The 23,880-nt window shown below is 43.0% G+C and overlaps 2 protein-coding genes across 13 annotated transcripts in view; both read left to right on the top strand.

Annotated features, from left to right (window-relative positions):
• The window catches only part of LOC115203512 (unconventional myosin-IXAa), a 200,586-nt gene extending 189,183 nt beyond the window's left edge, over positions 1–11,403 (top strand). For 8 of the 12 annotated variants that reach the window (XM_029768259.1, XM_029768263.1, XM_029768257.1 and 5 more), the window contains 6 exons: positions 5,192–5,315; positions 7,187–7,240; positions 8,571–8,588; positions 9,022–9,233; positions 9,483–9,625; positions 9,826–11,403. In XM_029768259.1, the coding sequence (XP_029624119.1) occupies positions 5,192–5,315; positions 7,187–7,240; positions 8,571–8,588; positions 9,022–9,233; positions 9,483–9,625; positions 9,826–10,325 (1,051 nt within the window). In that variant the 3' untranslated portion in view covers positions 10,326–11,403. The remainder of the gene's footprint in view (positions 1–5,191; positions 5,316–7,186; positions 7,241–8,570; positions 8,589–9,021; positions 9,234–9,482; positions 9,626–9,825) is intronic. The other 4 variants (XM_029768262.1, XM_029768261.1, XM_029768256.1 and 1 more) reach the window with 3 other exon arrangements.
• A 3,351-nt stretch (positions 11,404–14,754) lies between these two features.
• LOC115203511 (secretory carrier-associated membrane protein 2-like) lies at positions 14,755–23,817 on the top strand. The gene is made up of 9 exons (XM_029768251.1): positions 14,755–14,923; positions 15,586–15,663; positions 16,349–16,438; positions 17,396–17,513; positions 18,190–18,318; positions 18,863–19,022; positions 19,253–19,354; positions 20,085–20,202; positions 20,390–23,817. Exons 1-9 carry the CDS (start codon positions 14,756–14,758, stop codon positions 20,534–20,536), a joined length of 1,110 nt encoding a protein of 369 aa, XP_029624111.1. The 5' UTR covers position 14,755; the 3' UTR covers positions 20,537–23,817.
• Positions 23,818–23,880: the final 63 nt, after the last annotated feature.

Genomic DNA, 23,880 nt, shown 5'->3' with positions numbered 1-23,880 from the left:
CTGTAGTATCGCTGCTGCTGCTGCTGTAGTATCCTGCTGCTGCTGCTGTAGTATCCTGCTGCTGCTGCTGCTATAGTATCCTGCTGCTGCTACTATAGTATCCTGCTGCTACTGTAGTATATGCTGCTGCTGCTGCTGCTGGCTGCTATAGTATCCTGCTGCTGCTGCTACTATAGTATCCTGCTGCTGCTACTATAGTATCCTGCTGCTGCTACTATAGTATCCTGCTGCTGCTACTATAGTATCCTGCTGCTGCTACTATAGTATCCTGCTGCTACTATAGTATCCTGCTGCTGCTATAGTATCCTGCTGCTACTAGTATCCTGCTGCTACTGTAGTATCCTGCTGCTGCTGCTACTATAGTATCCTGCTGCTGCTGCTATAGTATCCTGCTGCTGCTGCTGCTATAGTCTCCTGCTGCTACTGTAGTATCCTGCTGCTGCTGCTGCTATAGTATCCTGCTGCGCTGGAATGGTATCCTGCTGCTGCTATAGTATCCTGCTGCTGCTATAGTCGTCTGCTGCCGCTACTATAGTAGTCTGCTGCTGCTGCTACTGTAGTAGTCTGCTGCTACTATAGTAGTCTGCTGCTGCTACTATATAGTCTGCTGCTGCTACTATAGTATCCTGCTGCTGCTATAGTAGTCTGCTGCTGATATAGTAGTCGTAGTCTGCTGCTGCTGCTACTATAGTAGTCTGCTGCTGCTACTATATAGTCTGCTGCTGCTACTATAGTATCCTGCTGCTGCTATAGTATCCTGCTGCTGCTATAGTCGTCTGCTGCCGCTACTATAGTCTGCTGCTGCTGCTACTATAGTAGTCTGCTGCTGCTGCTACTATAGTAGTCTGCGCTGCTGCTTCTATAGTAGTCTGCTGCTGTGCTACTATAGTAGTTGGTGCTACTGCTACTATGTAGTCGCTGCTGCTGCTACTATAGTAGCTGCTGCTGCTACTATAGTAGTCTGCTGCTGCTGCTACTATAGTAGTCTGCTGCTGCTGCTACTATAGTAGTCTGCTGCTGCTACTATAGTAGTCTGCTGCTGCTGCTACTATAGTAGTCTGCTGCTGCTGCTACTATAGTAGTTGCTGCTGCTGACTATAGTATCTGCTGCTACTATAGTATCCTGCTGCTGCTGCTATAGTCGTCTGCTGCTGCTACTATAGTCGTCTGCTGCTGCTACTATAGTATCCTGCTGCTACTATAGTAGTCTGCTGCTGCTGCTACTATAGTAGTCTGCTGCTGCTACTATAGTAGTCTGCTGCTGCTACTATAGTAGTCTGCTGCTGCTACTATAGTAGTCTGCTGCTGCTACTATAGTATCCTGCTGCTACTACTATAGTATCCTGCTGCTGCTGCTACTATAGTAGTCTGCTGCTGCTACTATAGTAGTCTGCTGCTGCTGCTATAGTCGTCTGCTGCTGCTGCTATAGTCGTCTGCTGCTGCTACTAGAGTAGTCTGCTGCTGCTGCTACTAGAGTAGTCTGCTGCTGCTGCTACTAGAGTAGTCTGCTGCTGCTACTAGAGTAGTCTGCTGCTGCTGCTACTAGAGTAGTCTGCTGCTGCTGCTACTAGAGTAGTCTGCTGCTGCTGCAACTAGAGTAGTGCTGCTGCTGCTACTAGAGTAGTCTGCTGCTGCTGCTACTAGAGTAGTCTGCTGCTGCTGCTACTAGAGTAGTCTGCTGCTGCTACTAGAGTAGTCTGCTGCTGCTGCTACTAGAGTAGTTGCTGCGCTGCTACTAGAGTAGTCTGCTGCTGCTGTACTAGAGTAGTCTGCTGCTGCTGCTACTAGGTAGTCTGCTGCTGCTGCTATAGTGTCTGTTGCTGCTGCTGCTATAGTAGTCTGCTGCTGCTGCTGCTATAGTAGTCTGCTGCTGCTGCTGCTATAGTAGTCTGCTGCTATAGTAGTCTGCTGCTGCTGCTGCTATAGTAGTCTGCTGCTGCTGCTGCTATAGTAGTCTGCTGCTGCTATAGTAGTCTGCTGCTGCTGCTGCTATAGTAGTCTGCTGCTGCTGCTGCTATAGTAGTCTGCTGCTGCTGCTGCTATAGTAGTCTGCTGCTGCTGCTATAGTAGTCTGCTGCTGCTGCTATAGTAGTCTGCTGCTGCTGCTATAGATATCTGCTGCTGCTGCTATAGTATCCTGCTGCTGCTATAGTATCCTGCTGCTGCTGCTATAGTATCCTGCTGCTGCTACTATAGTATCCTGCTGCTGCTGCTACTATAGTATCCTGCTGCTGCTGCTATAGTGTCCTGCTGCTGCTACTATAGTGTCCTGCTGCTGCTACTATAGTATCCTGCTGCTACTGTAGTATCCTGCTGCTGCTGCTGCTGCTGCTATAGTATCCTGCTACTATAGTATCCTGCTGCTGCTGCTATAGTATCCTGCTGCTGCTATAGTCATCTGCTGCTGCTACTATAGTCGTCTGCTGCTGCTACTATAGTCGTCTGCTGCTGCTACTATAGTAGTCTGCTGCTGCTGCAACTATAGTAGTCTGCTGCTGCTGCTACTATAGTCTGCTGCTGCTGCTACTATAGTAGTCTGCTGCTGCTGCTACTATAGTAGTCTGCTGCTGGCTACTATAGTAGTCTGCTGCTGCTGCTATAGTAGTCTGCTGCTGCTGCTATAGTAGTCTTCTGCTGCTGCTATAGTAGTCTTCTGCTGCTGCTATAGTAGTCTGCTGCTGCTGCTATAGTAGTCTGCTGCTGCTGCTATAGTAGTCTGCTGCTACTATAGTATCCTGCTGCTGCTGCTGCTGCTGCTATAGTATCCTGCTGCTGCTATAGTATCCTGCTGCTGCTATAGTATCCTGCTGCTGCTGCTATAGTATCCTGCTGCTGCTACTATAGTATCCTGCTGCTGCTGCTACTATAGTATCCTGCTGCTGCTGCTACTATAGTATCCTGCTGCTGCTGCTACTATAGTATCCTGCTGCTGCTGCTACTATAGTATCCTGCTGCTGCTGCTACTATAGTATCCTGCTGCTGCTGCTACTATAGTGTCCTGCTGCTGCTACTATAGTGTCCTGCTGCTGCTACTATAGTATCCTGCTGCTGCTACTATAGTATCCTGCTGCTGCTACTATAGTATCCTGCTGCTGCTGCTGCTGCTATAGTATCCTGCTGCTGCTGCTACTATAGTATCCTGCTGCTGCTGCTATAGTATCCTGCTGCTGCTATAGTCGTCTGCTGCTGCTACTATAGTCGTCTGCTGCTGCTACTATAGTCGTCTGCTGCTGCTACTATAGTCGTCTGCTGCTGCTACTATAGTCGTCTGCTGCTGCTACTATAGTAGTCTGCTGCTGCTACTATAGTAGTCTGCTGCTGCTACTATAGTAGTCTGCTGCTGCTGCTACTATAGTTGTCTGCTGCTGCTACTATAGTATCCTGCTGCTGCTACTATAGTATCCTGCTGCTGCTACTATAGTATCCTGCTGCTGCTACTATAGTATCCTGCTGCTGCTGCTACTATAGTATCCTGCTGCTGCTGCTATAGTATCCTGCTGCTACTATAGTATCCTGCTGCTGCTACTATAGTATCCTGCTGCTGCTATAGTCGTCTGCTGCTGCTATAGTCGTCTGCTGCTGCTACTATAGTAGTCTGCTGCTACTATGGTATCCTGCTGCTGCTGCTATAGTATCCTGCTGCTGCTGCTACTATAGTATCCTGCTGCTGCTATAGTTGTCTGCTGCTGCTACTATAGTAGTCTGCTGCTGCTGCTACTATAGTAGTCTGCTGCTGCTACTATAGTAGTCTGCTGCTGCTACTATAGTAGTCTGCTGCTGCTGCTGCTATAGTAGTCTGCTGCTGCTGCTGCTATAGTAGTCTGCTGCTGCTGCTGCTATAGTAGTCTGCTGCTGCTGCTGCTATAGTAGTCTGCTGCTGCTGCTGCTATAGTAGTCTGCTGCTGCTGCTGCTATAGTAGTCTGCTGCTGCTGCTGCTATAGTAGTCTGCTGCTGCTGCTGCTGCTATAGTAGTCTGCTGCTGCTGCTGCTATAGTAGTCTGCTGCTGCTGCTATAGTAGTCTGCTGACTGCTGCTGCTATAGTAGTAGCTGCTGCTGCTGCTATTCGAGTCTGCTGCTGCATGCTGCTATCGTTAGTCTGCTGCTATATAGTCTGCTGCTGCTGCTGCTGCTATAGTAGTCTGCTGTGCTGGCTGCTGCTGCTATAGTAGTCTGATGATGCTGCTGCTGCTATAGTAGTCTGCTGCTGCTGCTGATGCTATAGTCGTTCTGCTGCTGCTGCTGCTGCTATAGTAGCTTGCTGGCTGCTGCTGCTATAGTAGTCTGCTGCTGCTGCTATAGTAGTCTGCTGCTGCTGTATAGTAGTCTGCTGCTGCCGCTATAGTAGTCTGTAGTCTGCTGCCGCTATAGTAGTCTGTAGTCTGCTGCCGCCATAGTAGTCTGCTGCTGCCGCTATAGTAGTCTGCTGCTGCCGCTATAGTAGTCTGCTGCTGCCGCTATAGTGGTCTGCTGCTGCCGCTACTATAGTGTGCTGCTGCTATAGTATCCTGCTGCTGCTGCTACTATAGTGTCCTGCTGCTGCTATAGTATCCTGCTGCTACTATAGTATCCTGCTGCTGCTATAGTATCCTGCTGCTGCTGCTACTATAGTATCCTGCTGCTGCTATAGTATCCTGCTGCTGCTGCTACTATAGTATCCTGCTGCTGCTATAGTATCCTGCTGCTGCTGCTATAGTATCCTGCTGCTGCTATAGTATCCTGCTGCTGCTGCTATAGTATCCTGCTGCTGCTGCTGCTGCTGCTATAGTATCCTGCTGCTGCTGCTGCTATAGTATCCTGCTGCTGCTGCTATAGTCGTCTGCTGCTGCTGCTATAATCGTCTGCTGCTGCTGCTATAGTCGTCTGCTGCTGCTGCTGTAGTCGTCTGCTGCTGTCTGCTGCTGCTACTATAGTAGTCTGCTGCTGCTACTGTAGTCGTCTGCTGCTGCTACTATAGTAGTCTGCTGCTGCTACTATAGTAGTCTGCTGCTGCTACTATAGTAGTCTGCTGCTGCTACTATAGTAGTCTGCTGCTGCTACTATAGTAGTCTGCTGCTGCTACTATAGTCGTCTGCTGCTGCTGCTACTATAGTCGTCTGCTGCTGCTACTATAGTCGTCTACTGCTGCTGCTTTAGGATTACATAGATGTAGTACTAGACTGTAATGTGACCATGGCTCTTCTTGTTCTAGGTGTGTGGAGCTCATCATCGGAGAGCAGATGAATAAGTACTGTGCCCGGCTAAAGGACATCAACAGTCTGGAGTTTGCCGAGAACAAAGCCAAGTGCAGGTTGACCCTCATTCGGAGATCAATGGTAAAGTCAAAAGTTATAGCTGTTCATCACCACTATCCATAGACTGTATTTGACAAGACATCAACTAGCTAACTTATCCTGTTAAAACACTGTTCTTAAATTAAACCCCCCAACTAGCTAATTTATCCTGTTAAAAACACTGTTCTTAAATTACCCCCCCCCCCCCCCAACTAGCTAACTTATCCTGTTAAAACACTGTTCTTAAATGAAACCCCCCAACTAGCTAACTTATCCTGTTAAAACACTGTTCTTAAATTAAACCCCACAACTAGCTAACTTATCCTGTTAAAACACTGTTCTTAAATTAACCCCCCCATCTAGCTAACTTATCCTGTTAAAACACTGTTCTTAAATTAAACCCCCCCCCCCAACTAGCTAACTTATCCTGTTAAAAACACTGTTCTTAAATTAAACCCCCCAACTAGCTAACTTATCCTGTTAAAACACTGTTCTTAAACTAGCTAACTTATCCTGTTAAAAACACTGTTCTTAAATTAAACCACCCAACTAGCTAACTTATCCTGTTAAAACACTGTTCTTAAATTAAACCCCCCCAACTAGCTAACTTATCCTGTTAAAAACACTGTTCTTAAATTAAACCCCCCCAACTAGCTAACTTATCCTGTTAAAAACACTGTTCTTAAATTAACCCCCCCCCAACTAGCTAACTTATCCTGTTAAAACACTGTTCTTAAATGAAACCCCCCAACTAGCTAACTTATCCTGTTAAAACACTGTTCTTAAATTAACCCCCCCCCCAACTAGCTCATTTATCCTGTTAAAACACTGTTCTTAAATTAAACCCCCCCAACTAGCTAACTTATCCTGTTAAAACACTGTTCTTAAATTAAACCCCCCCAACTAGCTAACTTATACTATTAAAACACTGTTCTTAAATGAAACCCCCAACTAGCTAACTTATCCTGTTAAAACACTGTTCTTAAATTAAACCCCACAACTAGCTAACTTATCCTGTTAAAAACACTGTTCTTAAATTAACCCCCCCCCCCCCCCAACTAGCTCATTTATCCTGTTAAAACACTGTTCTTAAATTAAACCCCCCCCAACTAGCTAACTTATCCTGTTAAAACACTGTTCTTAAATGAAACCCCCCAACTAGCTAACTTATCCTGTTAAAACACTGTTCTTAAATGAAACCCCCCAACTAGCTAACTTATCCTGTTAAAACACTGTTCTTAAATTAACCCCCCCCAACTAGCTCATTTATCCTGTTAAAACACTGTTCTTAAATTAAACCCCCCCCAACTAGCTAACTTATCCTGTTAAAACACTGTTCTTAAATTAAACCCCCCCAACTAGCTAACTTATCCTGTTAAAAACACTGTTCTTAAATTAACCCCCCCCCCAACTAGCTCATTTATCCTGTTAAAACACTGTTCTTAAATTAAACCCCCCCCCAACTAGCTAACTTATCCTGTTAAAACACTGTTCTCAAATGAAACCCCCCAACTAGCTAACTTATCCTGTTAAAACACTGTTCTTAAATGAAACCCCCCAACTAGCTAACTTATCCTGTTAAAACACTGTTCTTAAATTAACCCCCCCCCCCCCAACTAGCTCATTTATCCTGTTAAAACACTGTTCTTAAATGAAACCCCCCAACTAGCTAACTTATCCTGTTAAAACACTGTTCTTAAATGAAACCCCCCAACTAGCTAACTTATCCTGTTAAAAACACTGTTCTTAAATTAACCCCCCCCCCAACTAGCTCATTTATCCTGTTAAAACACTGTTCTTAAATGAAACCCCCCAACTAGCTACTACTTTGAACCACCTCCTCTTCACACTAACTCTGTTTTCTCCCATTTTAATCCTGTCATTCCCCTTCCTGTCTTTCCTTCCTAATCCAGAAACCTGTACTAATTGCTGTTAGATTTATGACCATATCCCGCAGTACTGTCCCGGTATGTATCCACTCACTGTTACCAAGCCCAGGCTCGCCTAATCATAGTCAGCTGTCAGCTATTTTGTTGTGGCATTGATCACTGCTCACCGTGCCCACCTTGTCCTAATGCCGAGGTCTGCCCGGTGTCCTCCATCCAAACAACATGGCGCCACCTCACTTTGTCCATGTCTGGCTGACCTTCCATCTCTCACTTTCTCTCTCTCTGCTCTCTGGCTCTCATCTCTCTCTCCTCTCGCTTTTTCCCCTCTCTCTCCTCTCGCTTTTTCCCCTCTCTCTCCTCTCGCTTTTTCCCCTCTCTCTCCTCTCGCTTTTTCCCCTCTCTCTCCTCTCGCTTTTTCCCCTCTCTCTCCTCTCGCTTTTTCCCCTCTCTCTCCTCTCGCTTTTTCCCCTCTCTCTCCTCTCGCTTTTTCCCCTCTCTCTCCTCTCGCTTTTTCCCCTCTCTCTCCTCTCGCTTTTTCCCCTCTCTCTCCTCTCGCTTTTTCTCCTCTCGCTTTTTCCCCTCTCTCTCCTCTCGCTTTTTCCCCTCTCTCTCCTCTCGCTTTTTTCCCCTCTCTCTCCTCTCGCTTTTTTCCCCTCTCTATTTCTTTGTGTGAGCTTGACTGTATAATATAACGGTCTCTTGTGGATGAAAGTTCAAGACATTGACATACTGTAATTTAATCATGCAAATGTTTGTTCATTAGATTTTGACTATGCTGTACTCTGACAGGATTTTCTGTATTTGACAGTGTTCCAACTCAAATACGTTATAATGATTTCATAACCTATAGTTCCATATTTTAATGACATATTTGATGTTTGTCATTGTCTGGTTTACTATCTACTAAACCCACGTTGGGTTGTTATTTTTATTGTATTTGTAAGTTTATAGAGTATATTGTAGAAAGTATAAAGTGTATCATCACACTTAATCAGTTTCATCCTAAAATACACATTTGAGAAATGTGATTGCTTACTCCATTTCCTCCTGACCTTGGGGTCAAAATTTGGGAAATGATGTCCTACACTAGATGACTTATTATGTAATATCATGTGATATAACCTAATATAACTTATCATGTAAATTAACCTATTCATAATATCATTTCTTTTATTTTTCTGCCTCTTGTCCCATGATCCAATCAAAGATCTTCCCAATTACATGTGCTGTATACCGTAGCAGCTCTTTGGTATTAAAGCAATTCCAGGAGGAATGTCCTGGTGTATCATCACAAGGTAGCATTATGGAGGACTTTGTAAGAGGTTAGGGACCATATACTGTCCAGTGTCTTTGGCCTCATTTTCACTTTTATATTCTCTTTTGCTTCTCAATTGTTTGTACCACGCAGCCAAACGCAGCCAAAAAGGTAACCCATGCTGCACAGCATCCAACATGATTTTGCGATTGGGTATCTGCTGTGACTGCTGGTTGCTAGACTGCATGTGTGGGGAGCATGAGTCTTTGGGTCGTTTTGGGTTTAAAAGGTTAACTATGAAACATTGATGTTTCAAGTATTACAATTGGGTATTACAAAGTTTTTTTTTTTGCATGTGCTGGTGATTGATGGTCTATCGTCCCGTCAATGTAACTTGGTGGAAGGGCCCTCCTAGGTAGTAGGAGTAACGGTTGCTGGCTATACAACCTGAAATAGAATTCGCTGCCAGACGCTGTCATTTTCCCCTGCTTTGCTATTCTTGTCATGAATCAGGACAATCCTACACCAGGACAAACGCTGGCATTAGCCTAAGCTAACATAAGCTAACACTAACTTCTCCCTGACTGACTGTTTTGTTTCGCAGGGCAAGGGCCACGTACGGCGGTTCAGCTACCACACACCCTCGCCCCCGGTTAGCCCGCGCCTGCCGTCCGTGACGGGTGCAGTGATGCAGGAGAGCGGCGGTGAGGAGGTGGGGGTGGGGCTGGAGCCTGAGGTATCGGAGCAGCAGCAGTTGGCCATGCAGCAGGAGGAGAGAGTGCTGACGGAGCAGATCGAGAGCCTGCAGAAAGAGAAGTACCTTATAGCATTATACCTACAGTAGCATTTAGGGGGCGCCCTCAGTCAATGTGCAACTGATATGGTTGTACAATGAAAAGCATGTTATAAAATAAATGTAGAAATACAGTATTATACCTTTACCTACAGGATATTTGGGGAATCTTAAATGAATGGCAAAGTGTACCTAAAATGAGGAAAATGAATGACTAAAACTGTCAGTGTGTTTTCCTTCTGCATTGACCTCACCAATGTTTGTTACCCCAGGGAGGAGCTGACCTTTGAGATGCTGACTTTGGAGCAGCGAGCATCAGACGATGAGACCCTGGAGTCGGAGGCGTCCATCGGCACAGCCGACAGCTCCGAGAACCTCAACGTGGACTCTGAAGGAGCCACCTCCGACTTCTCCGGTATGCCATGATATTAAACTGTACCATGGTCAACCTGTTTGGAAAATGCTTGTTACAACTTATGGTTATATTTTAAGTTTCTCTCTACAATTCTGTGTAGCAAAAAGAGACATGAGTAAAACATTTGTTTTATTTAGTTGAAACATATAGTTTTCTACTGCTGCTATAGTATCCTGCATCCTGACCGCTGACCTTTTTAGGTCCCTCAGAGAGAGAACCCACGCTGGCCCCCGTTGCCCGAACCAAGAGGTCGGAGGGGAAGAGCCACCGACGCCGCAACCTACGCAGGCAACCCGACTCCCAGGACTCGGTGGACTCCTGTTCCACCATCTCCTCCCTCTCCTCCTCCTCCCACTTCCACCCGTCCTCTTCCTCCTCTGCGGCCACAGCTCGCCACTTTCGCTACCGCTCCAAGTCCCCCTCTTCTGGCTCTGGCTCTGCCCAGGGCTTGTACCTGACCCAGCCTCCCCGCTGCGACAGCATGGACTGTCCCCCCCCGGCCAAACAGGAGGGGGTGTTCGAAGAGAGGTCACAGTTCACCAGCCGAGGCACCTTCAACCCGGAAAAGGGCAAACAGAAACTGAAAGGATCCAAGAACTCACCCTTGAGGCACTCCCATGACAGTGGGGGCCGCAGCAGGGATCCACCTGACTTACCCCAGCAGCGGGTTTTGTACGGCAGCAATGAGTTCATGGTATGAAGGACAGTGGGAACACCTCCTTTGTCACAGCCCACTCTCCCTAAGAGCATGCGATCTGACCTCCTTCCTCAAACACTCCAGCTCACCCTTTCTCAGTCCACGTCCACAACGATGCAGAACTGTCCCCCCAAGTGCCATGTACACACAGTACTGTGTGTCCACTTCAAAGAGACAGGAGAGGGACAGGCTCGGAGTGGGAGAGGAGGAACCAGTAGAAGGGTTGATCTCCTGTGGCTTTAACTGCCAACCACACTCCCCATGGTCCCTCTGCAGGTCTGGGCCTCCCTCAGCCCAGGGGAGAGGGGACGTGTGGAGCAGGAAGGTAGAGAAAAGAGAATGCTGGGACACTGGGAGAGGCCTACTCAGCATCTGGGAGATCTCCCGAGCTGACGTCCCAATGCAAACTAGGAGGTGGAACGAGGCTAGAAGATGGAAAAAAAGAAAGGAAAAAAGGCTACCGAGCCATTGACAGTGCTGCCGTGTCCATGAACTTGAGATCTCAATCATTGGCTGCTTTAAAGTTTACAGTTAAAAACAATCAATGTAAGCAGTGGTTCCACTATTATTACAAATGTATTTTTCCCTTAAGCCTATTTAATAAATTTTTAATTTCATGGAAAGTATAAATCTATATAACTATATTATAAAGGTATAAATACTGTACAAAGCCGGAACACCAGTAACTGCTGGGTAGTTGAAGTCAAATATTTATATTTTTCTTGAGTATCTTGGGCAGAGATGTATGGTATTGGACAAAGGCTGTGTGCGTGTGTGTATGAGAAGACCACTTCATGTGTTTAAGTTTGTGCTGCTTCATTCCTCTCCTGAGGGAAATACGGCCATGAAAGGGACCAAGTTAGCTGGTGTGTATTCCAGCCAAGGGGATCCCAGCTCTGTAAAGAATGTCGGATGTATATAAAATCACTGCATTCACAGCTTAACAGCCATACAACACTTAGAATGTACAGTACAATATGTATTGGACAAATGCCATTCTCCTTGCTCTGGATACATGTTACCCCAAAATCCTTGTCTTCCTGAGATTTCAGTGTTGGACTCAATAGCAACCAAACATGCACTTTCTTGTCTTCTGTCATTATTCGTAACATTTCTTGTTCTTTTTCTGGGTGTATTAGTTTAACATTTTTATTGGGATAGTTTTGTGGAGCTGTCATGTTGAACAGTCAGCTGTTTTTCAGGCAACAGTCAAAAGTCCCCTTTCAGTTTGTTGAAATATAAATTCCTTATCAGCTCTCAGAGACTCAAAGATAAAAAAAATAAAAAATAAAAAATGTAAACGATATTCAAACACCTCACAGTTCTAAGTGTTTGAGGGGGAAAATGTCAAAAGGCCTCATACCTACAGTGTAAGAAAAAGTTAGTTATACAATACCAGTCAAAAGTTTGGACACCTATTCATTAAAGGATTATTTTTTTTACTATTTTCTACATTGTAGAATAATAGTGAAGACATAAACTATGAAATAACACAGAATTATGTAGTGACCAAAAAAGTGTTAAACAAATCAAAATATATTTTAGATTCTTCAAAGTAGCCACCCTTTGCCTTGATGACAGCTTTGCGCACTCTTGGTATTCTCTCAACCAACTTCATGAGGAAGTCACCTGGAATGCATTTCAATTAACAGGTGTGCCTTGTTAAAAGTTAATTTGTGGAATTTCTTTCCTTCTTAAGCCAATCAGTTGTGTTGTGACAAGGTAGTGATGGTATACAGAAGATAGCCCTATTTGGTAAAAGACCAAGTCCATATTATAACAAGAACAGCTCAAATGAGCAAAGAGAAATGACGGTCCATCGTTACTTTAAGACATGAAGGTTGGTCAATCCGGAAAATTTCAATAACGTGTTATTTCCTAGTTTTGATGTCTTCACTATTATTTTACAATGTAGAAAATAGTACAAATAAAAGAACAACCCTGGATGAGTAGGTGTGTCCAGACATTTGACTGTTACTGTAGTTGTACCAAACAATATTTTTCTTATACTGCATACTACTGGCATGAGCTTTAATTCAGAGGTTCAGAATCAGATTTGCATTTGTCATACAAGAGGAAGACCTTGGCACAGCTCACACATCGCATACACAAAACATTATTATTATTAATTAGGTTGATTACACTAGTGCAGTGTACATGATCACCGAGCAGTAGAATAAAGTATTGCTATTAATAAATATAATATGCCATTTAGCAGACGCTTTTATCCAAAGTGACTTAAAGACATTTTACTTATGGGTAGTCCTGTAATTATTATTAATAATGACGATGATGATGATAATAATACTTTACAATAATTACTGTATTAATCAATCAGTTGGGATGGAATATCTCCACCAGATGCGATATGAGTGCTTCACAGACACTTAATGTTGATGGGTCTTATTTGTTCTTCTTTCTCTAACCATAACAGTACATGTCCTCGTATATACACTTCCTGACAAAGCTCTAACCATAACAATACATGTCCTAGTATATACACTTCCCGACAAAGCTCTAACCATAACAGTACATGTCCTGGTATACTTCCTGACAAAGCTCTAACCATAACAATACATGTCCTAGTATATACACTTCCCGACAAAGCTCTAACCATAACAGTACATGTCCTGGTATACTTCCTGACAAAGCTCTAACCATAACAGTACATGTCCTAGTATTCATCCTGACAAAGCTCTAACCTTAACAGTACATGTCCTAGTATATACACTTCCGGACAAAGCTCTAACCATAGCAGTACATGTCCTCGTATATACACTTCCTGACAAAGCTCTAACCATAACAGTACATGTCCTGGTATATACACTTCCTGACAAAGCTCTAACCATAACAGTACATGTCCTACTATACACTTTAAGGCAAAGCTCCAAATAGCTTCGACATTTGCAAACTGTCCATTCCAGCCATGTAAGTAAATAACACAAATCCTGCCCAAATCCATAAACTTGTACATCAATTATGATACAGAATAATAAGTCTGTTGGCTGTTGAAAACTATGGGGGCCTACTGGTCAGTGTGACAGACAAATAGACATGTACACTAAACATATACTGTCTGTGTCTACTTTCATATTCCATGTGTAGCGAGACACACATCTGCAATATATTTTCCCATACATATATACATAGGTGTTGCATTAAAATGATCTCAAACTCTAATATGTAGCGAGACACACATCTGCAATATATTTTCCCATACATATATACATAGGTGTTGCATTAAAATGATCTCAAAATGATCTCACCTTGATTCATCTGCAAGTTAGGTTAGTTCCTTTTTATCTCTGTCAGTCAGCGTGGTCCACAATTCTGTGCTCTGGTCTGAACACTCTGGAAGAAGATACCGGGACAGTATCCTGTCTGTGGTCCTCCGATCTCTGCATAGTACTTGGTGTTCTCCATCTCTCCACTGGTCCGAAGAGTGACTCTGATGTTTCAACCCTGAGCTGACCACTGGACTGCACTGAACAGGACAACTGCCAGGCTGATTTGTCAAGATACAAATTTACCAAAGGGATATGTTTAGACTTAAAAAATCCTAAAATAAAGATAATTAATGAATTTACAGAGCTGTCTAACAACTCTTATTACATCCATGTATAGAGTGGGTGTCTGTTAAACAATATGATTTAGTTTTAAATCCTGACTCTTAGGTAGATATGAGCCATGTTACAATTCCCACCAAGTGGGTTACCCATATTGGCGTGATGCGCAGGATGTTTGCATTCTGCTTCCCTGTCCCTCCGTTCTCTACATCGGTGTCTAAAAATGGGATGGTAGCCGTGAGGCCATCGGAACGTATGGCTGTACGAGGGGCTAATGTGGTCGAAGCACGGGACGTGCCATCCCGTTTAGAGGGGACAGTGTAGCGATCCTCACTAATATGAGCAACATTACATGTACCACCAAATGGTTTAACCCTATCGGCATGATACGTAGGGTGTTTGCCATTTACGCCAGCGACACAGGTTCGCTTCCAAGTCCCTCCGTTCGCTACAATATCAAACCATTTGACATTACTTAAATATAACCATCAAGCTTCATATCAGATTACAGTCCAGATAATGTATGCAGTGCAATATAATTAAGGCATGTTTAGTTAAAACGAATACTTAAAAAAAATATATATTTATGGTCACAAGCCTACCATAGCCAACAAATACTTTTCTGAACTGGTTTCAAGACATGCTTTGGTAAATGACTCCCTGATAAAATAAAGGTTAAATAAAATGGAATCTTCACTGTACAGCTCTGAGACATGGGAGCAGGATTTAGGAAGTCACGAGAATGTCACACATTTGAAACCAATTGTACCCTATTTTCTAAAAATAAAGATAATTGATTTTAAATGAACGCTCGAGACTGCCCCAGATCAGCTGACGCAAGGTGCGTGTCCTGCAGCGCCTGCGCACATGAGCACTGTCAAACAGCACCATCAACAGACTGAGGAACAGGCAGCCAGAGGAGAGGCACACGCTGGCGTTTTGTTTACCTCCAAAAGAACAAGATACAATTATCTCAACATGTCGGGATTTGACGAGAACCCCTTTGTAGATGCAGTGGATGTCAATCCTTTCCAGGTGAGCAATTTATTTAGACCTAACTGCAAGCTCTGACTTGCGTTGTCCTTATGTTCCCTTCTAAACGCTGTAAAAGATATGCCGCAACAGAAACCAGTTTGGTTGGTTGCTGGGTTGGGCCTGGGTCTACTTCCTTGTTCAGATGAGAGAACGTAGCATGATTGACAATGTTGTGTGCCAGTCATTTCAGTCAATATATTTGGTAGGCCAATAAGGACACGTATAAGGTGTTTTATTAGCTTTTACCTAAGCAGGTAGCTAGGCCCTATTGGCTTGTATAGGCCCATAGATGGCTGGCTATCAACAACCTGTCCTTTCATCCCCTCAATTAAAACGACTACTGAGAGCAAGTTGTTTTAATAGACGCGTGTATGCCATTTATTGGCCTACGCATGTAAGAAGGTCAGGACTCATTTCCTACCGATAATGATTGTTATGCACCCGTAGCAAGTGCACCTGTCAATGACAGCAACTCTGCCAACGAAGACAGCCCCCTGCTATTCTCTGTTTTCACATATTGTAATTCTAGCCTAATTAATTACCCCCTATAGGTTTGCGTGGGACTTTACACCTGAAAGAACCAACTATCAGTCAAATAACCTGAGGGAAGTTGTTATTTCGTGTTTTTACTGTAATAAAATATATTGTTGTCTCTAATACAGGATGCCTCAGTCACACAAATCACCAGCGGTGGGATTGAAACCGTTGAGGAATTCAACCCATTCTCAGCCAGTGCTATGGTAAGATGAGCCAGGAGAAGTGGTGTAAAAATACTTTAAAGTACTACATAAGTCGTTTTTGGGGGTATCTGTATATTCATATTTAGTACAACTTTTACTCCATCACATTCCTTAAGAAAATAAATGTACTTTTTACTCCATACATTTTTACTCCATACATTTTCCCTGACACCCAATAGGACTATTTCGAATGCTTAGCAGGACAGGAAAATGGTTCAATTAACACACTTATCAAGAGAGCATCTGTGGTCATCCCTACTGCCTCTGATCTGGCAGACACACTAAACACAAATGCTTTGTTTGTGAATTATGTCAGTGTTGGAGTGTGCTGCTGGCTACCCGTGAATTAAAAAAATAAACCAGAAAATTGTGCTGCCTGGTTTGCTTAATATAAGGAATGTTAAATGATTTATACTAAGTATATTTTAGCAATTACATTTACTTTCAATGTATATTCATTTAATGTGGGCACAGTGATGTAATCATCTTCCTGAAAAGAAGAAAATGCATCTGACAAACATCCAGAGGAAATGTGTTGTTAAAGAATGTTGATTTGGGAAGAGTCTTATGATGTGAATGAGGCTAAATTTCATTTCAGACAAGAGTATATGTACATGTGGTTTTGTATATCTACATGCAGATGTCTTTTTATTTGTGATTTTGACTGTGTGTGTGTTTGTTTCAGAGCACCCACACTGGGACCACCATCCCTATCTCTGCTGCCTCCTCCCAACCAGCTGTCCTACAGGCTTCTGCTGTGGAGCCCACCCCACAAGTGAGTAACAGAGACCTGAATGAGGAGGAGGGAGGTTGGCAGCGTGGTACACTGACAATTTTAGACACAACAAGAACATCCTTTTGACTAGCTATTGCTCCAAGCTGAGTACAACACACTCTCGAATTCACTGAACTCCTGAGTTGTTTGTGATGCTTAAGTGGCTAAGCGAGGCCACATGAAGGCAAATAATTTCAGCTTGTTTCATCTTGTTCTTAATACTATGTCTTGTTTTGACTGATTTCATGCTGATGCTAATATGGCAAAAATTTGCTAGTTAGCTAACGAACAACTATAACGATGTATTTGAGAAAAAAGTAGTCATTGTGCAAATATATTTATACTTTCAATACACATTGGAGATGAAATATAGTTGACATGTTGTCAACAATCTAAACCAATCTGTTTCGCCCCATAGTTGTACCTCGGTTTTGTTGCTAAATAACCAACCCATCTATGCATTGATCTGAATAGGCACATTAAAGCAAAGGTCAGAGAGAACTGGAAAAGTATCCTTACTTGGTCATACTATTCAAGGTTTTTTGCAAGGGCCCTGGTTTTGGTCCTACTTTACCTTAAGTGGACAAAGTAGTATTTACATAAGCCAGTACTGTGTAATGACAGTGTCGTTTAGATACACATTCTTCCAATTGTTGTTTGAGACTTCACATGTACCATTTCCAAGTTACCTCACAATATAGAGATGAAAAAACAATTGACCTAGGGTTATGGGAGATTTAGTTTGTTTAATCGAATGCATATGAAAATGCAACCGTGTAAAAAACAAAATGCACGAGTTGGTATGAATTTTCTCTGCAAATGGGCAGAGAAGGAACTTCTTATTAAATGACAATGCATTGTACCCACCCACTTGATGCATTGCAACCATTTTGTGCCAGAACACTCCATCTTGGTTCAAGATGGTTTGTAACACAGCTCTTTCCCATTGTCCACCAGGCGACTGCGGCTGCTGCCCAGGCTAACCTGCTCAGGCAACAGGAGGAGCTGGAGAAGAAAGCTGCTGAACTGGATCGGAAAGAGCAGGAGCTCCAGAACAGGCCTGGAGGCCACATTAGTAAGTTATAGATTGTCACTTGATTATGTTCAATTGAAATCTGTCTTGACCAAATTATAAATACAAAAGTTGATTAAGCTTCTGTAAAAAGAAAAATGCTATTGCAACCTTTTTGCAATAAGGATTTGAGACCAAAAGCTCAAGAGAAGTTTCAAGTGTTTTTTTTACCAAGGATACAGTCAGCTGAGTGCATCCATTTAGAAAGCTCACAACACATCTTATGCTCTTCCCTTGTAGGTGTCACCTCCCCAGCTATACATGTTATGACCCCAATGAGTTTCCCTCCTTTCTGTTGAATGTCCATGATTCTCTCTTGTTTACCTAGATGTCAGAATCAGACCCCGACCATCTTCATCCTGGGCCTGACCCTGCTCTCTGATCCTAGGCAATTTCCTCTTATCTAATTAGGTCAACCTTTCTAAATGAGCATACACACAGTTTCATGGCCTAAACTCCATTAATACTCACAGTAATCATTCACTAAACAGGATACAAACAAACTACAGTTTAACTTGAAACATGTTACATTCAAACAGAATCCATCACTGCCTTTTAAATTGACTCCCTACTGTAGTGTTTTATCTTTCTAAGTTACGTTGTACTTGTATTGCTTCATCTGATTATGTACCATGTAACTCTTCGTGGCAGTAAACAAGTATGACTCTTTATTTGACAGCGAAAGAAAACAACTGGCCGCCACTTCCCAAGTTTTCCCCCATAAAGCCTTGTTTCTACCAGGACTTCAATGAAGACATCCCTGAAGAGTACCAGAAGATATGCAAGAGGATGTACTACCTTTGGATGTGTACGTACACCTTGCATCTTAAAGCTGCACTATGTAACTTTTTGGGCAACCCACCAAATTCACATAGAAATGTGAGTTATAGATCTCCTATTCTCATTCAAGAAAGTCTAAGAAGTGGTAGATATGTTCTATGTGTGCTATTTCTATGTTCCCGGTTCTTAAGTTTTGTTTTTGCCTCTTTTACTTTGAGGTTTTCCACACCAGCTTCAAACAGCTCAAAATACAATATTTTTGGTTATGGAAAATATATAAAACTGTGGTTTAGATGGTACAATGATACTCTACACTATACATGTTTTGTCACATAAACTGAAATTAGGCGAACTATTCAAATTTTAGCAACCAGGGATTGTTTTAGTGATTTCTGCATATTGCACCTTTAATTGAGTAAGACTTTGTACAAGTTTTTTATGATATTACATGCTTGTCTGTGACAACAGTCAACAATCCCAAAGTACTAGTCATAAGATATTAGTCCCCAAGCTCCTCTCCAACACGGCACCAGTTTCTTCTAGTCTCACATTCATTTGTTTTGTCTCTCCAGTTCACAGTATCACACTCTTCCTGAACCTTCTGGCCTGCCTGGCCTACTTCACGGCCGATCCAAACGCGGGGGTGGACTTTGGTCTGTCCATCCTCTGGTTCATCCTCTTCACCCCCGTCTCTTTCGTCTGTTGGTACAGGCCAGTGTACAAAGCCTTCAGGCAAGTTCTTTGCTCAAATATTCATCTACTTTTCTTTTGAATAAAAGTGTTTAGATAAGTAAAGTCCCTTGTGACGACGACGAAGGAGTTGCTAAAGTCAAAACAGACTGGAACCTACTTAACACTGTAGAATGTCTTAATTCCACATGACCTAATTAGTTTTGTTGTGAAGTCCATATGGTATGTGCGGGTGATTGTTAACCCTTTGTCCTGGTTTCTGTCTTCTTCAGGTCAGACAGTTCCTTCAGCTTCTTCTTCTTCTTCTTTGTTTTCTTCTTCCAAGTGTCTGTCTACATTATCCAGTGTGTGGGGATCCCCAAGTGGGGGAACAGGTCAGTGAAACAACATGATACACTAGATAGCACCTCAGGGAATCTTTGTGTGTGTGAGTGAGATAAAGTGTGTGAGTGCGGTATGTTTGTGTATGTATTTGCGCACACAAGTACAGGTGTGTGTGTAATATGTACTGTGTGTTTGGGTGTGTAATATGTACTGTGTTTGGGTGGGTGTAGGTCTCCCTTCACATCTTTGTGTACGTGTGTGTGTGTGTGTGTGCGCATCCGGTCCTGCATCTTCTCTCTTGCATCTCTTTGACAGATCTCCTGCTGGCTAGTCTGTTGCTGTGCTCTTTGTCCTGGGGGCTGCTTTGTAAGTGTGTGACACTCGGCTCATCTCTCTTACCTTATTTCACACTGTCGTGTTGACCCAAACCAAATTGTATTGGTGCAGATATTTTATTTTCACATTGTCATTTTCAACATGATTCCAGTAACCAGGCCAGCTCAGTACAGTTTGGATCGGCTTAGTAGTGGGAAAAGCCCTTCTGGCTCCTCAAACCTTTGGTCTTGCTTCTTTTGTGAAGTAGGCTTCACTGTCCTGTGTCATCCTAAGTTATCATTCTAATAAACTTTGCCTGTCTGTTGGTCATGGTGTGGGTTTGTGACTGTTTGCTAAAATAAATTCTGTCGACAAAGGGTTTTGTATGCCTCATTAATGTTATGGTGCTATGGATTTATTTTCTGAAGGTGTAAATGAGGATGTGTTATTTGTCTTGTTTTCCAGTGGATGGATTTCGTCCATCACCATGATAAGAAGCAACATGGCTGTAGCTGTGGTCATGATGGTTGTGGCCGGCTGCTTCACTGTGAACGCTGTCCTCGCCATCATCCTACTCAAAATGGTACTTTTTGGGCTATTTCAATCCTTCAGAACTGATTCAAACTTTATTGCAAAGTGTTGAGGTCATTATGGATAATACAGCCACCCACCAAGGTCAATACAGCCTGAAAAGATTCAGAAGGCAACTCCATTCCCTTCAATAATCCCTTATCTATCGTGCCTGACCCCTGCCTTCTCCCCCTTGTCAGGTCCACTCCAAGTATCGTCGGACGGGGGCCAACTTCGCCAAGGCCCAGCAGGAGTTCTCTTCAGGGGTCCTCACTAACCAGACCTTTCAGAGCGCCGCAGCCAGCGCCGCCTCCTCAGCCGCCCAGGGGGCCTTCCAAGGACGCTAGCGATCCTAAAGCCACAGGGCCAGGTTCCTCCTAACCTTCCTAGTCACCTCTCACTCACTCCAAGCTCTGTTTTGTCCCATGGCCTCAGTGTCTCTGCAGAAGCAACAGAAATGGCTGACAGGACAGAAACTAGACTGGTATACAGGAACATTACAATTTACTGCTGTATCATGGACATTCTCTAACCACAGCCATTGATACATAAACCCAATTCAACCTCTAGCCCCGTGTATTCAATGTGATGGAAACTCTGCTGAGCTGATCAGAGGGTATAAATGGAGCTATTACCATGTTGATTGGACTTATCCAAGTGTCTGGGGGTTTGGTTTGGGATTGGGGTGTCTAGCTGGTAGGGGGTTTGGTTTGGGATTGGGGTGTCTAGCTGGTAGGGGGTTTGGTTTGGGAATGGGGTGTCTAGCTGGTAGGGGGCTAGGGTTGGTTTGGGATTGGGCACCAGAGTTCGGCAAAGTTTCCTCCATGTTGGTACCAAACATTCCATGACAATAATGTACATTTTCATTCTAAGTGGAATGTGATACGTTAAGAAAGCGAATGCGTAATCTGTCTTGCTCGTCTCCTGTAGGTTTTAATGCTATTACACTAGGCTCCTAGCGAATGAGGAATGCTCTCCCTAGAATACTTTACATTGTCATTTTAATCCTCACTAGAATGAAATAGTTTGGTACCAGCATGGCACTTATCATAAAAACACAATCTCAAATTAAGTTGTATTTTTATTCAGTATATCAATTGCGCTCTGTTCAACAGTCCCATAGTCTAGTCTTTACCTCGTTATGTTCTCTTCTTCCTCACTGTATTGCCCTATCAGACACTCAGGTCCTCTTCTCAGGACATACTGTACCTTTAACGCAGAGATCTCCAACTCTAGTTGTGGAGAGCCACTGTTAGTGCAGGATTCTGTTCTTTCCTAACACTAACACACACGTTTCAAATACTCAGCTGATCATGGTCTTCAACCTTGATTATTTCAATCCGGTGTGTTGGTGCTAGGCTGGAACAATGCCTGCGTACCCAGTGGCTGTCCAAGACTGAAGTTGGAGATCCTTGTATTAAAAGGGTTTGGGTACAAAACCGTTACTGAAGTGGGCATCTGAGGTAAAAACACTGAAATGTCTACTGAAGGAATTCCATTTTATTTTGTGAAGTTTACATTGTTATTGAGGTTTATTTTTGCTCTGATGATAGTATATTGAAGGGATGAATGGTTTTATTTTCCTTTGTTTTTTTTGTGTGATTTCATATTTTACTGTTCTTCAATCCCTCAGTAGGGTTGGACTTGCTGAAGTATGATAAGGCAACTGCTGTGTTTTTGTAGATACGATAATGAAGATATTGGGTGACGGTTTAACTAAATGGGAATTACTGTATACTCAGATGTTAGTGCACCACCCCCTGTATCCCTCCTACTGTACTTTAAAGTAACTGTCCAGTGAAAATCTTACTTTTAAAAGTTCATATTCTGTTAACTCCTACCCAAACAATGTCGTTGACTCATCCTATGCGCATATCTTTGTCAAAAGCATAAATTGGAGAAAAAACACTTCAAAACCCACCTGAAACGTATATCTGAGTTTAAAAAATGCTTGCTATTTCCTCAGAGGAGGATGAGCTGGCCAATCAGTGGTCTACTCGCAGTAATATTTTTAATAACCGGTATTAGCCCACACCATTCCAACACAGAATAGCTGTTTTTTTTTATTGTACTTCATTATTTATTTTAATTGTAAGGAAAACTATTTGTCATATTGTGAATAATTATAGGTCATATTTCATAGAAATATTGAAACACGGGACAGTTACTTTAATGAACATAGAACCACTTTTGTGCTGTCACCACTACATTTTGGAGTTTGTGGCTACTGGGTGTTATGACGTCAGGACAGGTGGGATCTTTTCTTACAAATCAGACAAAGGACTCTAGTTAGTCTTTAAATTAACACTTAGGTCTTCTTTCTCTATGAATGAGATATAGACCAGTCAATGTGGCTACTGTGGCATGCTCATAGACATTTCTGGAAGATTGAATGTACTTAGTGCAAGAATGAACAGGTGAATGTAATATAGGTACAGCAATGTGAGAATGAGTGGATGGAGGATGAGCTGACAGGACAAATGAATGAATGATTTGACTAATTACATGATAATCTAAATGTATTAATGAATAGTTGGTTATTGATTGTGGATATGTGCCTAAAGTAAAGTTCAGTACAATAACCCTAAAGATTGCAGTAAACCAAGTCACGACTTCTAATACAGCAACGATCAAAAAATAGATTTACATTCTTGATTTTAGTTGTTGGGTAGTAGTTACAACACTGGGCATATTATTATAAATATTTTTTTTTATGTATGGTTACTCTAAACTTTTTCTGAAATGTCACTATGCTGTCTACTGGACATTTGCAGTCTTGCTACACTACCACTGTTGGTTCCTGATATGTCAACTCTCAGATGTTATGTAGCTGACACTGGTTTATTGGGATTTCTTTTTGAGCCTAAAACTCACTGAGACATGACTTTAAATGAGCCTCACCTTCTGCCTATTAACTACCATTATGATCCATACGTGTTCTGAATGTTTGTCCAGATACTTCTGTATTTATCTGATCCTTCTATTGGTTAGTGACCCGTTTACTGGGTGTTATCTAGCACAGGGGTGTCCAACCCTTCTTCTGGAGAGCTACTGGGTGTTATCGAGCACAGGGGTGTCCAACCCTTCTTCTGGAGAGCTACTGGGTGTTATCGAGCACAGGGGTGTCCAACCCTTCTTCTGGAGAGCTACTGGGTGTTATCGAGCACAGGGGTGTCCAACCCTTCTTCTGGAGAGTTACTGGGTGTTATCTAGCACAGGGGTGTCCAACCCTTCTTCTGGAGAGCTACTGGGTGTTATCGAGCACAGGGGTGTCCAACCCTTCTTCTGGAGAGCTACTGGGTGTGCAGGCTTTTGTTTTAGCCCTGCTCTAACACCTAATTCACCTACTCAACTGCTCATCAGGGCCTTGCATGATTAGCTGATAACTTCTGATTTGGTCGAATTAAGTAGGGATGGAATGGAAGCCTGCACAGTGCACACCCAGTAGCTCTCCAGGATGGCTGTCCTTCAGGAGGTCAAGGGTCAAATCTGTTTGTCACTGTACATATGTCTGACATGTTACAAAGCTGTTATTTTGTCTGAGGGATTTTTACGACTTATCTCTAAGTAATTTATAGATCTATTGTTACCGCTATTATTCAATAAATGGATGCATTTCTTTGCTCTGTCTTGAACGTCAAATGTTTTTTTTATAACTACAAAAAAGGCACATGCCCAGGCTTTCTGTCTG

The sequence above is a fragment of the Salmo trutta genome, chromosome 12 (assembly GCF_901001165.1).
Source record: "Salmo trutta chromosome 12, fSalTru1.1, whole genome shotgun sequence".
Classification (NCBI taxonomy): domain Eukaryota; kingdom Metazoa; phylum Chordata; class Actinopteri; order Salmoniformes; family Salmonidae; genus Salmo; species Salmo trutta.
Note: the sequence above shows the minus strand (reverse complement) of the source record. Positions and strands in the feature narration are given on the sequence as shown.